Consider the following 15,305-nt stretch of genomic DNA (forward strand, 5'->3'; position numbering starts at 1 on the left):
AAATGTTACAATTTAACACTTATGTTTTCCTTTTTATTATATATTTAGTATATTATATTATATCAGGTCGATACTTGGAGTGAAAAGTTTTGTGAAAACAAGATATTATATATTTCTTTCTTAATCAGAGTGGACACCCATGACCAAAATATTTTCACAGAAAGCACATTGATAATTGTAGGGAAAATGTTAGCTAAGCAAATAGCATCAGTATTTAAATATACTTATGGTCTTCTCATATTCCTTTTGACGAACTGATTTAAACCTAAAATATAAAGCAGTCCAAAGATGCTTAATACTATTCAATGTGTTAGTCCTACCATTTATAATATTTAGCGTATTAGAAAGCGTAACTGTCTTTAAGAAATGGCTATGACATTTGTTCTTTGTTGGAACCGGTTAAGAACGCTACCGATTGCACACATTTACCCTGCATGCACTGTGTGTCCCTATCAACAAAGACTTCCAGCTCCACAAACAGACATGTGTGAATAAGGTTCCTTCATGCATGAGTAATAGGTCATGCTTTTTAATAGAATAATGTGGCCAAGGCCATTACATGGCGAGTGCAGGTTTTTGACCCACAGGTTTGCAGTTGCTATAGAGATATTAAAGGTGAGCTGGACTTCTACTGTGAAAAATGTGAAAAACGAAAAAGCAGTGCAAAGCAGTTCTTGTAAATAAAAGGTGCTTAATGATGACAAAGACAAAACATTTGTGCCCTAGATCACAAAACCAGTCTTAAGAAGCACAGGAACATTTTTAGTAAAAATCAAATACATTGTAAGGGTGCAAATTATACATTTTCTCGTATGCCAAAAATCATTAGGATTTCAATTAAAGATCATGTGCCATGAAAAAATTTGGTAAATTAAATGCCATAAATATATGATAACTTTATTTTTGTGAGTGGATGGCCCGCTAAAGTCCCTCTGATTAACTTCAAAGGCAATTTTCTCAATATTTAGATTTTTTGCACACACTTTTTGTAATAAATTGACAAAAAAAAGTGTGTCAAGTATTTTTCACACAGTTTTTAAAAATAAATGTACTTAATTTTTTTGGGCAGTTTATGCGAATTTACTTTAAAAAACTGTGTGCAAAAAATTAAGCAAATTAACACAAAAAATTATTTAAGTAAATCCTATATACTCTTAAATAAAAGGTACTTCAAAAGGTTATTTGATGCCACAAAAGAACCTTGCATTTCAAGAACCTTTCTGTTTCACAAATGCTTCTTTGTGGCAAAAAAATGTTCTTTAGATTATAAAAAAATTAGAAAGAACCTTTGGCGGCATGTTTCTTTTTGGAATCAAAAATGGTTCTTCTATGGCATCACTGTGAAGAACATTTTAAGCACCTTTATTTTAAAGAGTGTAGTTGTGTTTTTATAGCATGGGTCCTTAATATAATCAGTTATCTACAGTAAAATGTTTTCTGCATATAGTTAGAGGATTAACTTCTTAATGACTGTGTTCAAAAGTCTGAGACCCCACGAGAAAATGTTCCAATTTAACACTAATGTTTTCTTTTTTATCATGTTATCAGGTTGATACTTGGTGAAATGTTTCGTGAAAACGTTACTTGAATTTCAATATCTCTTTCTTAATCACCGTGGACACTCATGGCAACATATTTTCACAGAAAGCACACTGATAATTGTTGGGGGATTATTAGCTAAACAAATCGCATCGGTTTTAAAAATAACTATATTGTCTTCTCATTTTCCTGACGAACTGATTTAGTCCTAAAACATAAAGCAATCCAAAGATGTGTAATATTATTCAATGTGTTAGTCCAACCAATTTATAATATTCAGTGTATTAGAAAGCGTATTTGTCTTTTTAATCCCACTTTTATTCGGTGAGTCTGGTCTAAAGGAGCATTTGAGTTCCTGAATCTTTATGAAATGTATATTGTTATATATAAATGTTTGTTCTATATAAGAACCGGATTAGAAACGCTACCGATTGCACACATTTACCTTGCATGCACTGGTGTGTTCCTGTGAATGAAGACTTCCAGCTCCACAAACAGGCATGTGTGAATCCGCTAATGCATTTTTCTGATCTGTTTTCAACACTTTGTATGGTTTTCTACACAAACTGCCATTAAAGGTGGGAATGGATTTTTTTTCCTCATATTCCACGGTGTCCTGTTCCATTTTTCTAACAGTGTCTTTTTTTTAAACTCTGTGATTTTTTATAATCAATCAGTGGAATAAATTGTGAAGGAAGTTCGTCCTTTTAAATTCAAAAAGATGAACACAATGAAAAATGCTCAAATGTGTTTTTGTTTCATTTTACTTTGTTTTCTTGAGCGATCTGTTAGGTCAGGAGGTCTGTTAGAATGCTGTGTGAAATCATGAAGGTTTTTCCATGACAACCAAATGTGTCTGTATGACCCCATGTTCTGGTCTTTAACCTGGATGTTCAATGTTCACTTAAAGGTAAATGGCTAGAAGAGAATCTTTGACGTAATCAACTCTTCCACTTTCAGCACTTTCTATCTCTTCGACATTGTTTTTAACCAAGGACACCTCAAGGTTCACCAAAGTTGAACGTATTTGCTTGATTTAACAATTATGAAATGTAAAATTTTCTTGGCTTACTTGCTTGCTGAGCCGCCCGTCACATTGTGTATTGAATTGAAAATCTGAGGGGATATCCTTTCATGATATACTCACCCTTATGCCATTCTAAACCTGTATGACTTTCCTTCTTCTGCAGAACACAAAAGAAGATATTTTAAAGAGGGGTTATAAGCAACCAACACTGGGCATCATTGACTTCTATTGGAAGGGAAATTCTTGAAATAAATCTCAGGAAATTTGAAACAGCCAACCATCAGATGTCTGAAGTGGGGAAAAATCGCACATTGCAAAATCAATCTCAAAAAGAACCCATTACACAAGATTACAGTCTATTGCGTATTCACACAAAACTGTTCTGTTCATTTCTCTTCAAGTGCTATAATAAGTGGATGTGTGGATATTATGTTCCTTTCAGAAATCACTGACAAACACTCCAGTTTGATTGCATTGATCTAGAGCACATGTTCCTTTAGCAATTTCTACATGTTTACCAAAATCCTCTAAATCCACAGCCAATGGATTTCATAAATCTCTTTATTATGATCCATTAACATAACACATATTACCATAATCCAGTATGAAACTACACTATTTACATGAACAGATTATGTGTTCACAGATTAAATCCCCTTTTTTATCTCAATGATTGTGTCCGTGTGAGCATATGGACCAATAAAATTCAAACATCTACCTTTCTAACCAGCGGACTCATAAGTTTCATGTGTGCGTGAGATACACAGCGTACAAATTCAGTCTGTCTGGAGGCAAAAGAGATGTAGAAAACATGTTTTTATTGGCTCCGAGGTCATCCTTGGCCGAACAGGAGGAAAGAAAGTAGCAAAGGGCGTGTGAATTTGTGCTAAGTCATGCAAAAATAGGAAAGGCAGCTACCGGCCAGCGCTTGTGTAAATGGCAGGGAGACTGCATCTGTGACCTTCATCCATTGAGCGTGCGCAAAATATGGTCCATATTTGTTACTTGCCAATTATAGTTTCTTTCCTCAGCAGCAGCTGAAAAGACAGTATCTGCAATCCCAAATTTGCATTAAATTGCATTTATGCATGTGGAAGATAGTTTTCCCCTATAGGCCCATTTGTTTATTTATGCATTTTTACAGGTGTTTTAAAATATGATTGTGATCCAACATGCTTATTTCCAACAATTATTTAACATAATTTTAAATGGTTCAAAGTTATGTTTTTTAGTTTCTCATTTATATTCGCACAATTATAATTGTATTATAATTTATAGATGTTTATAAATGTTTTTTGTTGATTTATTATATCTATAATTGCCTTTTTCCTTCAATGATCTAAAATGCATTTTCTATAAAGCTCCTTTGTAATAAATTAAATGATGAAAAGTGTTGAAGAAACAAGTTTGAATTAAAATGCAAATCATGTCTTTATAAAGAAGTTTAAAATTCTGAAAGAAGAACCCTTATTTGTAACCTTCAAAATCACATCATATTTCACATGAAGAAACGAAAGTTCACCACGAACAAGCGGAAATCTCCGTGGGTTACATATAGCGGTCATCTATAATTGACCCCTCCATCCCAAACAAGGGGGCGGGGTTTAACCGCTCATTATGCGTGTGTTTTGGTCCAGCCTCTTTGGAGGAAACCGAGATGGTTTGTATGGATTTGTAACCCGTCGCTTACTAAGATCTCTCACTTTACACCAGGACTACCAGACGCGCGCTCCCTCCTACACATGAGCTCCAGAAATCTTGTGCATTACTGCGTTTTGGTTTCCCAGCAGTTCAGATCAAACTAGTTTGAAGGATCGTGTATAAAAATCACAATCACCTCCGGATAAAGAAGTCAAGCAAACAAGCGTTGGATAACAGAAGGAAAGATCACCGGCGCAGTGCGTGTTGTAAGCGAAGACGATGAAGAGGATATCAACTCAATTTTAGCATCACTGCAAAAGTGCACAAACCCATCGGGATGCTTTTACAATCACAGGTAAATATTTGCTCTTCAATAATGTATTCTACATTCCCAGTGAGTGGCATCATTTTGACACCTGTCGATAGCTTGCGCAACTGTGATCTTGTGTTTGCGTTACAGTATTTTGTATTCGTATGGACACGTCACAAGAATGCTGTCTGTAAATAAAATATCACTTATTGAAGGCATACATCACTTTAGGCTACATTCTAAAAGACCTATTTAGACTGCAGTTCCACGTGATGACTACAAAGCTATCATACATAGTTATGTACAAAGAAGTGCCACAAGCAACGCTTTGGTTTCATCTGTTTGGTTTGATGTTGCCGCTTTAGGAGAGTTATGAAACATGAAATATGAACGTCAATTGTTCTCATCAGAAACAGATTTTTTTTTTTAATGTGTGATACTGTTATTAAAACATATTTCACTATACAGGTTGTTACTGCCACTTATGTTAAATTGATTTTTTAAAATATATACATTAAACGTTTGATAAGTGGCATCCAGCCAGCCATCACAAAAGAGAAAAGAAGGTTTTTATTCTCCTTACAAAAGAGCAATTATGGCCTTCACTGTGCTATTATTAAGAAGTCACATTATTTCTCATATTAAGTGTAGTGGTTTGTAGGTGTGCTCAGAAAATATCTTGTAGCCTATGACTCAGTTTTTTTATAAATAAAACATGAATCTGGTAGTTAGACCCGTTGAGTGTATTACATTTTTAATCAGTTTTATTGAAAGGTCTTATTCTTTACTTTGGCAATGTCATTTAGAAGCTACATGTTTCTTATAGAAGACTTATATTGTCTATATCTGCCAATAAAAATTTTCCAGATTCCAGATGAGTTGCGCATATAATAAGTGTGCTGCACTACGGAGAACAGCATTATTGCGAGCTGATTTGCATTATGGTAAAGTAGGGGGAAAAATGAGTTTTAAGAAAATCTGATGAATCTGGATTGTCTCATTTCTAGTTTGAAGCAATTGATTGACGCAAAGTGACATAATTATACCGAACTAACCAATTCAGACATAATGTCTTAAATGCTTTCACAGCAGACATAATGTCATTATGTTTATGTAGCCTTCCCTTTTTAGTTCAGTAATCCTCTCTTGCGGCATTATCCACTTTTCATTTCATTACGCACTACATCAAAAACAGATAATCTGGGGGAGGGGGAGAGGGTGTGTGGTTTAGTAACCTCTCACTTTTTGTAATATTCTAAAATCACGTGTTAGGAGTTGCAGAACCGTGTTACCTAAAACACGGAAGTGTGACGAATGCAACATCACCTCTGATCTCCCGTGAGATGATTGTAAAATCTGTGTGTCACCAGAGAGTCCAGTGAATGCTCATTACGTTAAGCTTGTGCTGTTTGCTCTCCATAGATCACCTGCAGAGACCGACAACGTTCGCGAAAAACTCGAGTGTTGTTTTAATTGTTTTGTGAACAACTTTTGTACGTGTCACATACTATTATCAGGAGATCGTTTACATGCAAACAGTTCTGCCGTTCTCGTAGGCTGCTATTTTCTCTGCATGGTGTTAACCCCACTGAGAAAAAAATGCAATACATAATTCAATGAAATATTTATTAATTTATGAAAATTATTTTTTTAAATTGAGGACATTTATCCTTGCAGTTGTAATAAAAGACTGACTGAATCAATAATTATCCATCACTGTCTCACACAATCTTGTCCATTCCTTTTCTGTCCAGTGGTCAGTCAGAAAAAATGGTATAGTGCACAATATTTTTTATAATGGCTGTGTTTGGTTAAAAGCATCCATTAAACGCCTTTTGAGAGGAATGGTAAAGAAGGAATGCTGTAATATCGTGTACGAAAACGCAGAGTTGTGCACAAATCCCGACAGTTTCTTTGCTTGTTAAGCTGCAAATGTTGTTTCTTAGAATTTCTTGAGAAAACTTGCATGCATTTTGGTTTTAAAGAAAGAGACTGAAATTATTTTTGGTTTACCCAATAATGAAAAATTATGTCATCAATGAACCTAATCTCAAGTTTTTCCAAACCTCTATGAATTTCAATGTTTTGCTAAACAAAAAGAAAGATATTTGGAAAAATGTTTGTAAGTTCTTGGCCACCATTGACTACCATAGTAGGAAAATGTGCTGTATATATTTAATTGTTCTGCTTAACACAAAGAAAGATATTTAGAAGAATGTTTGTAAGCAAATAGTCCTCTGGTACTATTGACTCTCATAGAAGAAAACTACTATGGCAGTCAATGGTGGCCCAGAACTATTTTTATATACCTTCTTTGTGTTCAACAGAACAAATAAGTTTATACCATGTTGGGACAAACTTAGGGTGAGTACATTTTTGTAACATTTTGGGCAAACTATCCCTCAACTGATTGTCGGCATATCCCCTACAAACCTCGAAATATAAATAAAAATATGTAATAATACAATAACAATCTAAACCATTTCATATCCCTCTTAAAAGATGCTAAACCTAGTTCTTTTGCTATCGTACCATGATTCTTAATGCTCATAGTCGCATACATTTGCTGCATATGACCCCAAGACCTGTGATAATTTTTTTGGCTGCAAGCTACCCACCAACTAAAAAACACTGATCTTAGACATATAAAAAATCAATAGGTGAAGGAAATAACTGATCAAAATAAAACCGATGGTAATCTTTTGGTGAAGCATCATTGAAGATATTGCTCAGTAATGACCCTGTAAACACTTACATTTATGCATTTGGCAGACGCTTTTATCCAAATCGACTTACATTGCGTTTATATATTTATACATATACATTGCAATCCCCTGGGATCGGACCCACAACCTTGCGTTGTTAACGCAATGCTCTTACCACTTGAGCTACAGGGAAGCAGGAAATGTACATGCTGCTCATGTAGGATTCTAACCGGTGTGTAATGTTATAAATTTGAAGATCTGCCTTAAAACCTGAAAATTGCCCATATATCCATCAAAGTGTCCTATAAATCTGAAATATCCCAAATTCATAAGCACCTGCATGTCATCTCACCATTCTTGAGCTTTAGAGTGTTAGCTGGAGGTTTTGTGGATCACAAAGCTCTTGAATATGGCCCTGCTCCGGCACATGTGGCACACTGAGCTAAAAGACACGTTCAAGTGCTTAATCTGAACATCTTTTCTTATTCCCCGTGGCAGTTTATCACATTCCTCAGTGTTTCTAATGGAGAATGAGACGTCAGCACCCTCGGGCTATGTACCGCACTATCTTCTTCTAGGGGATCCCTTTGCCTCCAAGCTTTCCAAGGAAGCGGACATAGTGGCTGCATTCTACATCCTCGTCATTGGTGAGTGTGAATATCTACTAAGCTTTAATATTGTATTGGTTTATAAAAAATAGACATTGCTAATAAACAATCTAGGGAGTATTTCAAAGGCACATGCAGGAAAGGATTGATTCAATATACTTTGAAGCATGTGCTTTGTTCGTTGATTATGAATATGGACCATAAAATAATGTAATACATATTCACGGGCACACCATGGACAATTATTGAATGTATTCATGCAGATTTTATGTTTTAATCTAAATTTGTCAGTTTGGATTGATCTATTTAATTTGCCAGTCATTGATTGACAGTAAGACATCTGTAGGACACATCTAATATTAATATTTAATGCTTTTGTTTGCAATAAAAATGTTCTGCAGAAAATAGATCAATATAAGATAGAATTACTTGATAAAATGAAACCATTCCAAATTTTCATTCAATCAGTGTTTCTTAATGTGTTGCGGTCATTCATCAGTTCTTGATGAATTTCAGCAAAATTAAACCTCAGGAGTGTCAGCCAACATAAATGTGAAAAACTGACAGCATGAAGACACAGGAACACTGTGATAAAAACCCAGGTTATCACATAAAAAAATATTTTTGAACTTTACTAAATACATGCACAAATATTTTATGCCTAAAAGTGAAAAGTTCCTTTGCCGTATTTGAGGTCTGAAAAAATACAAAGAATCTTTTCTGCAATTTTCACCTGTTTCTCCTGTTTACATTTTATGCAAGTTAACGCAAATAGAAAGAAACAAAAATTGTATTTAAAATTTGCCAGAAATATTGTATGTAATTCACAGAATGAAAAAAACAGATAATTTTATCTAAACATATACCTAGTATAAATTGTAAATTTTAATAGCAGAAATATAGATTTTAAAAAGCCTCTTATTACAATATACATATACTGTATATATAACCATATATATGAAGAGTTTGGTGTTAGTTATTATGGCTTAAATCAAAACAAACTAACTGTTGTTTGATTTATTAGATTGCACATTAAGACATGACATGATTTTTTTTCATTTTGGAACCAAACTGGTCTTTGTATACATGTCTGTAAAATATTACACAGAACAATTACAGTATTTCCACATTATGGGCTTACAACTAATGCAGACCTTTCTTTGCTGTAAATCCTTTGGCAAACAAATGCACAAATATTTGTCATGCCAATAAAACATCCTAAAACAGAAATCTATAGCTGAAAGAAGCAATTCTCGCAGTCTCTAACAGAATGGTAGAAATGCCCACTCATTAGAGTTTTTCAGAAAGCAGTTTGATGTTCTGCCAGTACATTTCTTGTGCACTATGGTTTTAGAAAAAAAAAATCAATTTTCAATTCACCTATCTCTCTCGAAGCGGATTCCTTGTTGCCAAGGTTTCAAAACAATTCTTATATGACCTAGAAAATTGTGAACATATTTCCTTGCGATTGGAAAACACCAAATCAATAATTGTCCATCTCTGTTTGTCAGACTGTCTAGTCTTTTCCTTTCTGTCCAGTGGTCAGCGAGAGGAGATGTGTTTGAGCTAGACTGTGTTAGAACCAGACAACAGTAAATAACTTCTGAGGGTTCTTGTTGCTCTTCTGATAGAGCCAAGACTGAAGCATTTGGTAAATGCACATTCATAAATAACTTCTCTGTGTTAAAACTTTAATCTGTAGCTTTTGCCTTCCTGTCACCAACTTTGTTTGACACATACAATTGCGTCTTTATGTGTGATGAAAAACAAGTGAGGTTTACGGTCGTATCAGAACCGATAAATTATAAATCATTATTATTATCTTACCATTGTGGATTGGGTTGAGGTAAGGAGACCTATTTGTAATTGTATTATGTTTCTTTTTAACCAAACAAAGAAATTACTTTTGTAGCTTTAGGGTGACCTACAGTTAAACCAATGCCTTGCCAAGTGAATCAAATTGAACAATTAAAAACTTTCAGTTTATGCCTAAATTGCTTAATATTTTGGTCAACAATCTCAAAACCACAAACCGTAGAAAGAATGTATCAGTTGTTTCAATGTGTGCCATTCACGTCACATCTATTCATGATCATATGAGGACAGCAGACTGAAAAATGAAAGAGTTCATTGAATTATTCACTGTCGCATCAAATAAACCTAATTTGCTAGTGGGTCACTCAAATGAGATAATATGCTAGGATATGAAAAGTATGTCAAAGGTGACCTCCATGTAGAAATCTGAAGTTTGACTGTTGGATCTTGCTTTCATTTACAGGTATCTTGTCAGCCACTGGAAATGGTTACGTCATCTATAAGACCATCAAACGGAAGACCAAGTTAAAGCCGCCAGAGTTCATGACACTGAATCTCGCTTTGTTCGACTTTGGCATATCAGGTGAGGTCATGACTTGATCTGTCAGATGTGTATGTTAAAATTCTTTTAAATTAGACATTTTGTATATTATCTGAATACAAGATAAACAGAACGGATTGAAGGATAGGAAGCACCTTTGAAAAAATGTTAACCTTTGATAACTTTTATTCTGTATTGTTCCTTGGGCATTAAGTTTGGAGTCAACAATCACCTGAGGTTATGCAGCGTTGCCAACCAAAGTGAATGAAAGATTCAATTACTTTCACAATATAATTTGTGCATCTAATCAATCATGAGACATGTGTAAAGCATGTCCTTGTCAGACATCCTTCAGTCACTCTTCTCTTTCGGCTATTTTTATTTATAGCTGTACTGTATCGCCTCTTAGAGGAGAGCCTTGAAATTACACTGCACCAAAGGCATGCAGGGATCATTGGTTGAGGCCTTGACTCTGTACTATCCTTTACTATGATTTTTTAGTACGATTTAAACAATATATTACTTCTTCTTTGGTATAACTACTTTTAGATGTCAATGGAAGTTGTAGCCACTAGGGAACCCATCCATTCTCCAAAGTTGCTGGTCCTATGCAGGGTCGTGAAAGGACTGGATACCATCCTAGGTTTTTTGGATACACTTGGGAAACGTCTTCCTCTTATTAATCTAATAAATTATCCGTTGGCTGCTTGAACTGAGTGCAGGGTTGTGAGCGAGACATCGCTAATTTGACTTAAATTTGTAAACTTAAATAGACCAAGAACAGGAACTTAGGCATTAATATTGACTACCTCACAAATATGGTTTAAGTCACTTTTGTGGTTAAGTCTTTCATTTCTTGGATTAGCACGAGGAGCATGATGTAGATCAGATGATTTATCATTTGACATGCTTGAGAAATGGCCTTGTCAATCATGCGGTTTATATTCAGCATTGCCATTCATAGCAATTTCTAGATGAATTAAGTTTCAAAGTTTGGGGTAGACATCAGGAATTTCCCAGGGCTGGATGACAAAGTGCAGTATCTAATGGATTAATGAGACCGCCTTTGTAACTTGTTGCTTATTACCAGCACGGCGTCGCTGTATTTGAGGATAATGTGGCTTTTGTTTTCCTAAGAGTCATGCCTTCTAACTCTGGTTACCCTCCCAATGCATTTGTCTGGTAAACAGATGTGTATGTCACATATATAATGGACCTAGAGGGAGAACCTGTGTGAATCATGGTAATATGGAGACAATTAAGGCAATATGTCAAGAACAGGCGTAGTGTGTGGAATTATAATAAAGTGCTTTTTAATGTGATTTTTAGTTATTTTAGATTCTGTGCCGTGTCTTTTCTGCAATGGCCTTTAATTAAAAGCTTTGCGCTGTAACACAAAAGTTAATGTATTCATCCCACAGAGCATGCAAAAATAATGCTCTCCTGTGCTCTCCTGTGCTAATAGCAGCCAGTCTATCATTAGTGTCCAGAAAGACAGTCAATTTGCTGGAATTTTATTATGAAAAATTTCTTTCAATCAAAGTTAATCGATTGGACTACATAATATTTGAATGTTTTATAGTAAAACAATCTGTAAAAACTGAACAAAAAATACTGTTTAAATATAAATTAATTTTCCGTATCATTATTTTTTGCAGCTGTTCACATGCACTGCATTGCGTTGTGTATCGTTATCAAATTATTTTATTTACAATGTATGCACACACAACTAACTAGCTCATTGAACATTAAGTTTGAAATTTGCGTACGTAAAGAAATAAATTTGACCTCACGTTGTGTCAATCACATTTACACACTGCCTCCTATATTTTCCGATAAGAACTGGAATTGACATGTATTTCCTTTTTTGTTTCTGTCAGTCACTGGAAAGCCATTTTTTGTGGTGTCCAGTTTTTCTCACCGCTGGCTCTTCGGCTGGGAAGGCTGCCGCTTCTACGGCTGGGCTGGCTTTTTCTTTGGATGTGGAAGTCTCATCACAATGACGATCGTCAGCTTAGACCGCTACTTGAAAATCTGTCATTTAAGATATGGTAAGAAAACTATTCATTACTGTTGATTGTCTGCCACACATTTCTATAGATGATATTTATGAATTTAGTGCAGAAAAGGTGCATTCAAGCTATACATTTTATCAGTATGTGTTCTCTGGGATTCAAATCCACAACCTTTGCGCTGTACTACCATTTGAGCTACAGCAATTCTTTCTTATCCTAACATGAATTTCCATTTCCAACAGGTACATGGTTCAAGCGCCGCCACGCTATTCTCTATGTGGTGTTCACTTGGATCTACGCCATATTCTGGGCCACCATGCCTCTGGTGGGCTGGGGGAATTATGCACCCGAGCCGTTTGGCACCTCCTGCACTTTGGATTGGTGGCTGGCCCAGGCCTCTGTGTCCGGTCAGAGCTTTGTTATGTGCATGCTTATCTTCTGTCTGGTCCTCCCCACTGGAATTATCGTCTTTTCTTACATCATGATCATCTTCAAAGTGAAGTCCTCGGCTAAAGAAGTCTCTCATTTTGACACGCGGAATAAGCACAACCACAACCTGGAGATGAAATTGACTAAGGTGTGTATTTGCACTATGAAAATATATTACAAAGGCATAAATAAAAAGTTGGCTATAGAGTAATACGATGTTGTATTGCATGTGATTCTGCTTGACTCCACCAGGTGGCAATGTTGATCTGTGCAGGATTTTTAATAGCTTGGATCCCTTATGCTGTAGTATCGGTGATATCTGCTTTTGGAGAACCTGATTCTGTGCCTATTTCAGTCTCGGTTGTACCGACTCTGCTGGCAAAGTCCTCCGCCGTGTACAATCCAATCATCTATCAAGTCATAGACTGCAAGAAGAACTGCACAAATTCTGCCTGCTTTCAATCTTGGAATAAAAAAAGGAAACAATACCGGACCCCAAGGTGGGTGTTGGGGTCACACACTTTAGTTGTGTATCAAACTTTATACTTTGTTAAAAATATGTTAATGAATATAAATATGTGAATATGAATATAAAAAAGTGTAAACACCTAAGCACTGTTTTAAAAAAAGAGATGATAAATTTCATACATCAGGTTCAAAAAGTTTAGAATATCTTTGCTTTGGGATGTTTTGTATGGATGTAGAAAAACATTTTGATCCATGATTTAATGTTGCCAAGGACATCTTGTGTGCTGAAATGTAAGCGAAAAAATCTGACATTTAATACTGGAAATTGAATCATCTTCTTCTGAAAATACAGTATCATGGCATAAATCAAAAGCATTATGACAGTACTCCATTCAACACAATTTGATGTCTGGATTTATTTTTTAACTATTTGTGGAAATGAGCTTGACATATGAAATAATAAAAACTGAATGACTAAAGATGGTCTTGTTTTGGTATTCAGGCTTTACTCCATCACTGCATCCCTGAAGGAGAGGGCACTCCATGAAGTTCAGATTGAAACATGAGGAGATGATCCACAACAGACCTGTGATAGGTCACTGGGCACATTCATTAACATTCTTCCATTTACACACATGCACGGCACTGCTGAACTCTGCGAAACAGTGTGTATAGAAAAATTAAGAGATAAAGATGTGTATTTTTATAATTCTATGGTTATTTGTATTGTCTCTAAAGCACTTCACAGAAACGTTCACATATTAACAGCACCACAAATCAACAGAGGATCTGCTTTACATGGCTTATGTCACATCACAAATCGTTAGTTGCACAAGATGGCGCCGGTGAGCTTTTGAGATGCCAGGGTCGGCAGTCGTATAACATTGTATGAAAAAAAGGAGGGATTTGGGGGTTGCAAATATGGATGTTTTTAGGTAAAAAAGTATAAATATATCAGCGAAATTACAGATCATCTTTCCATTGCTGAGCACTTCGTTAACCAAAACAACTTGATAGTGTTATACCACCGGAAATGAATCTGCCGACCCTGGCATCGCAAAAGCTCACCGGCACCATCTTGTGCAACTAGCCCATTTAAAGCAAACACTAGTATCTGTTCAGTATACATGTCTTGTTTGGTATTGGTACACTCAGTAAACATATTTTAAACAGGCCACACACATTGACAGATGAACAACTGAGTGTGTGCTTTTTGTGTTACAATAAATACAACTACAACAAAAAATAACAGCAATGATTACTATTGCATTTCTTTTGCATTAAAAGAGAGTTGAGGATGGAGAAGCTGGGTCATGTGCAATGAGTATAGATATTTCAAAAATGATCCATGTGTCTGCCAAATTCAGTCCGTAGATTTTTGTGCTACATTCTTAACATTCAACTCATTTTAAAACCTACAATTTGAGAGAATCAGATGGGCTTTATTTCTATTAAACATAATGGCTTTCTTTATTTATTCGATTTTAAGCCACATAAAACCAGACAATCTCTGTACTCTTAAATATTTGAAGTAGGACATATAGAGTACAGTGGGTACAGATAAGTTGTTGCAAGATTGCAATTGAAAGTTTTCCAAAAACATATTACAGAGATCTGAGAGATCTTACGCAGAATGCAACTAATGGATGTTCAAATAGATACTGAAGCAAGCAATATGTCTAGAATACTAAGAAGGTGCTGGGTAAATTTTCTTTAAAATAACCGAGCCACTCACTTATCTCAGCAAATTGGATTTCCAAGGCTTATAATGAACTCGTACTCTATCACGATTCAAAACACTCAAGAGTATTAGACTGATAAATGCTAGAGTAAACCTGCTATTGAAAATGCATATCTTGACCCATGTGTCAACATACATTAGTTTGATTAGTTTTCAATCTGTATTATACAAGTCGCCCACAATCCCCTGCTCTTAGTTTCCCCCCTGCAGTTTTTTAGCAGTTTTGCCCTCATCCTTTCTACTCTGCCGTCATGCTTTTGTGACAGAGAGCTGACGTCATCTGTAAATCAAAATGTCCTCCAGTCGCAGGAAGTGAAAATACACTAGACACATCTTTTCCAGTCTTCTGTGTGCCATTATGAAGTTAACAGCCAGCATGAGCTAGAATTCAGTCTTTATGTGAAATCCATAGGAACTCCCACCTGGAGGGTAAAACAAGGTTTTCGCCAAAAAGGCAGTGAGGAAT

At 35.5% G+C, this 15,305-nt stretch overlaps 1 protein-coding gene across 1 annotated transcript; it reads left to right on the top strand.

Moving 5' to 3' along the window:
* Window positions 1-4,308: 4,308 nt before the first annotated feature.
* opn5 (opsin 5) lies at window positions 4,309-14,057 on the top strand. The gene is made up of 7 exons (XM_056765011.1): window positions 4,309-4,562; window positions 7,721-7,869; window positions 10,109-10,228; window positions 12,067-12,237; window positions 12,444-12,778; window positions 12,883-13,130; window positions 13,601-14,057. Exons 2-7 carry the CDS (start codon window positions 7,746-7,748, stop codon window positions 13,662-13,664), a joined length of 1,062 nt encoding a protein of 353 aa, XP_056620989.1. The 5' UTR covers window positions 4,309-4,562; window positions 7,721-7,745; the 3' UTR covers window positions 13,665-14,057.
* The last annotated feature ends 1,248 nt before the right edge of the window (window positions 14,058-15,305 follow it).

This window comes from Triplophysa dalaica, chromosome 13, assembly GCF_015846415.1.
Source record: "Triplophysa dalaica isolate WHDGS20190420 chromosome 13, ASM1584641v1, whole genome shotgun sequence".
In the NCBI taxonomy this organism is placed as follows: domain Eukaryota; kingdom Metazoa; phylum Chordata; class Actinopteri; order Cypriniformes; family Nemacheilidae; genus Triplophysa; species Triplophysa dalaica.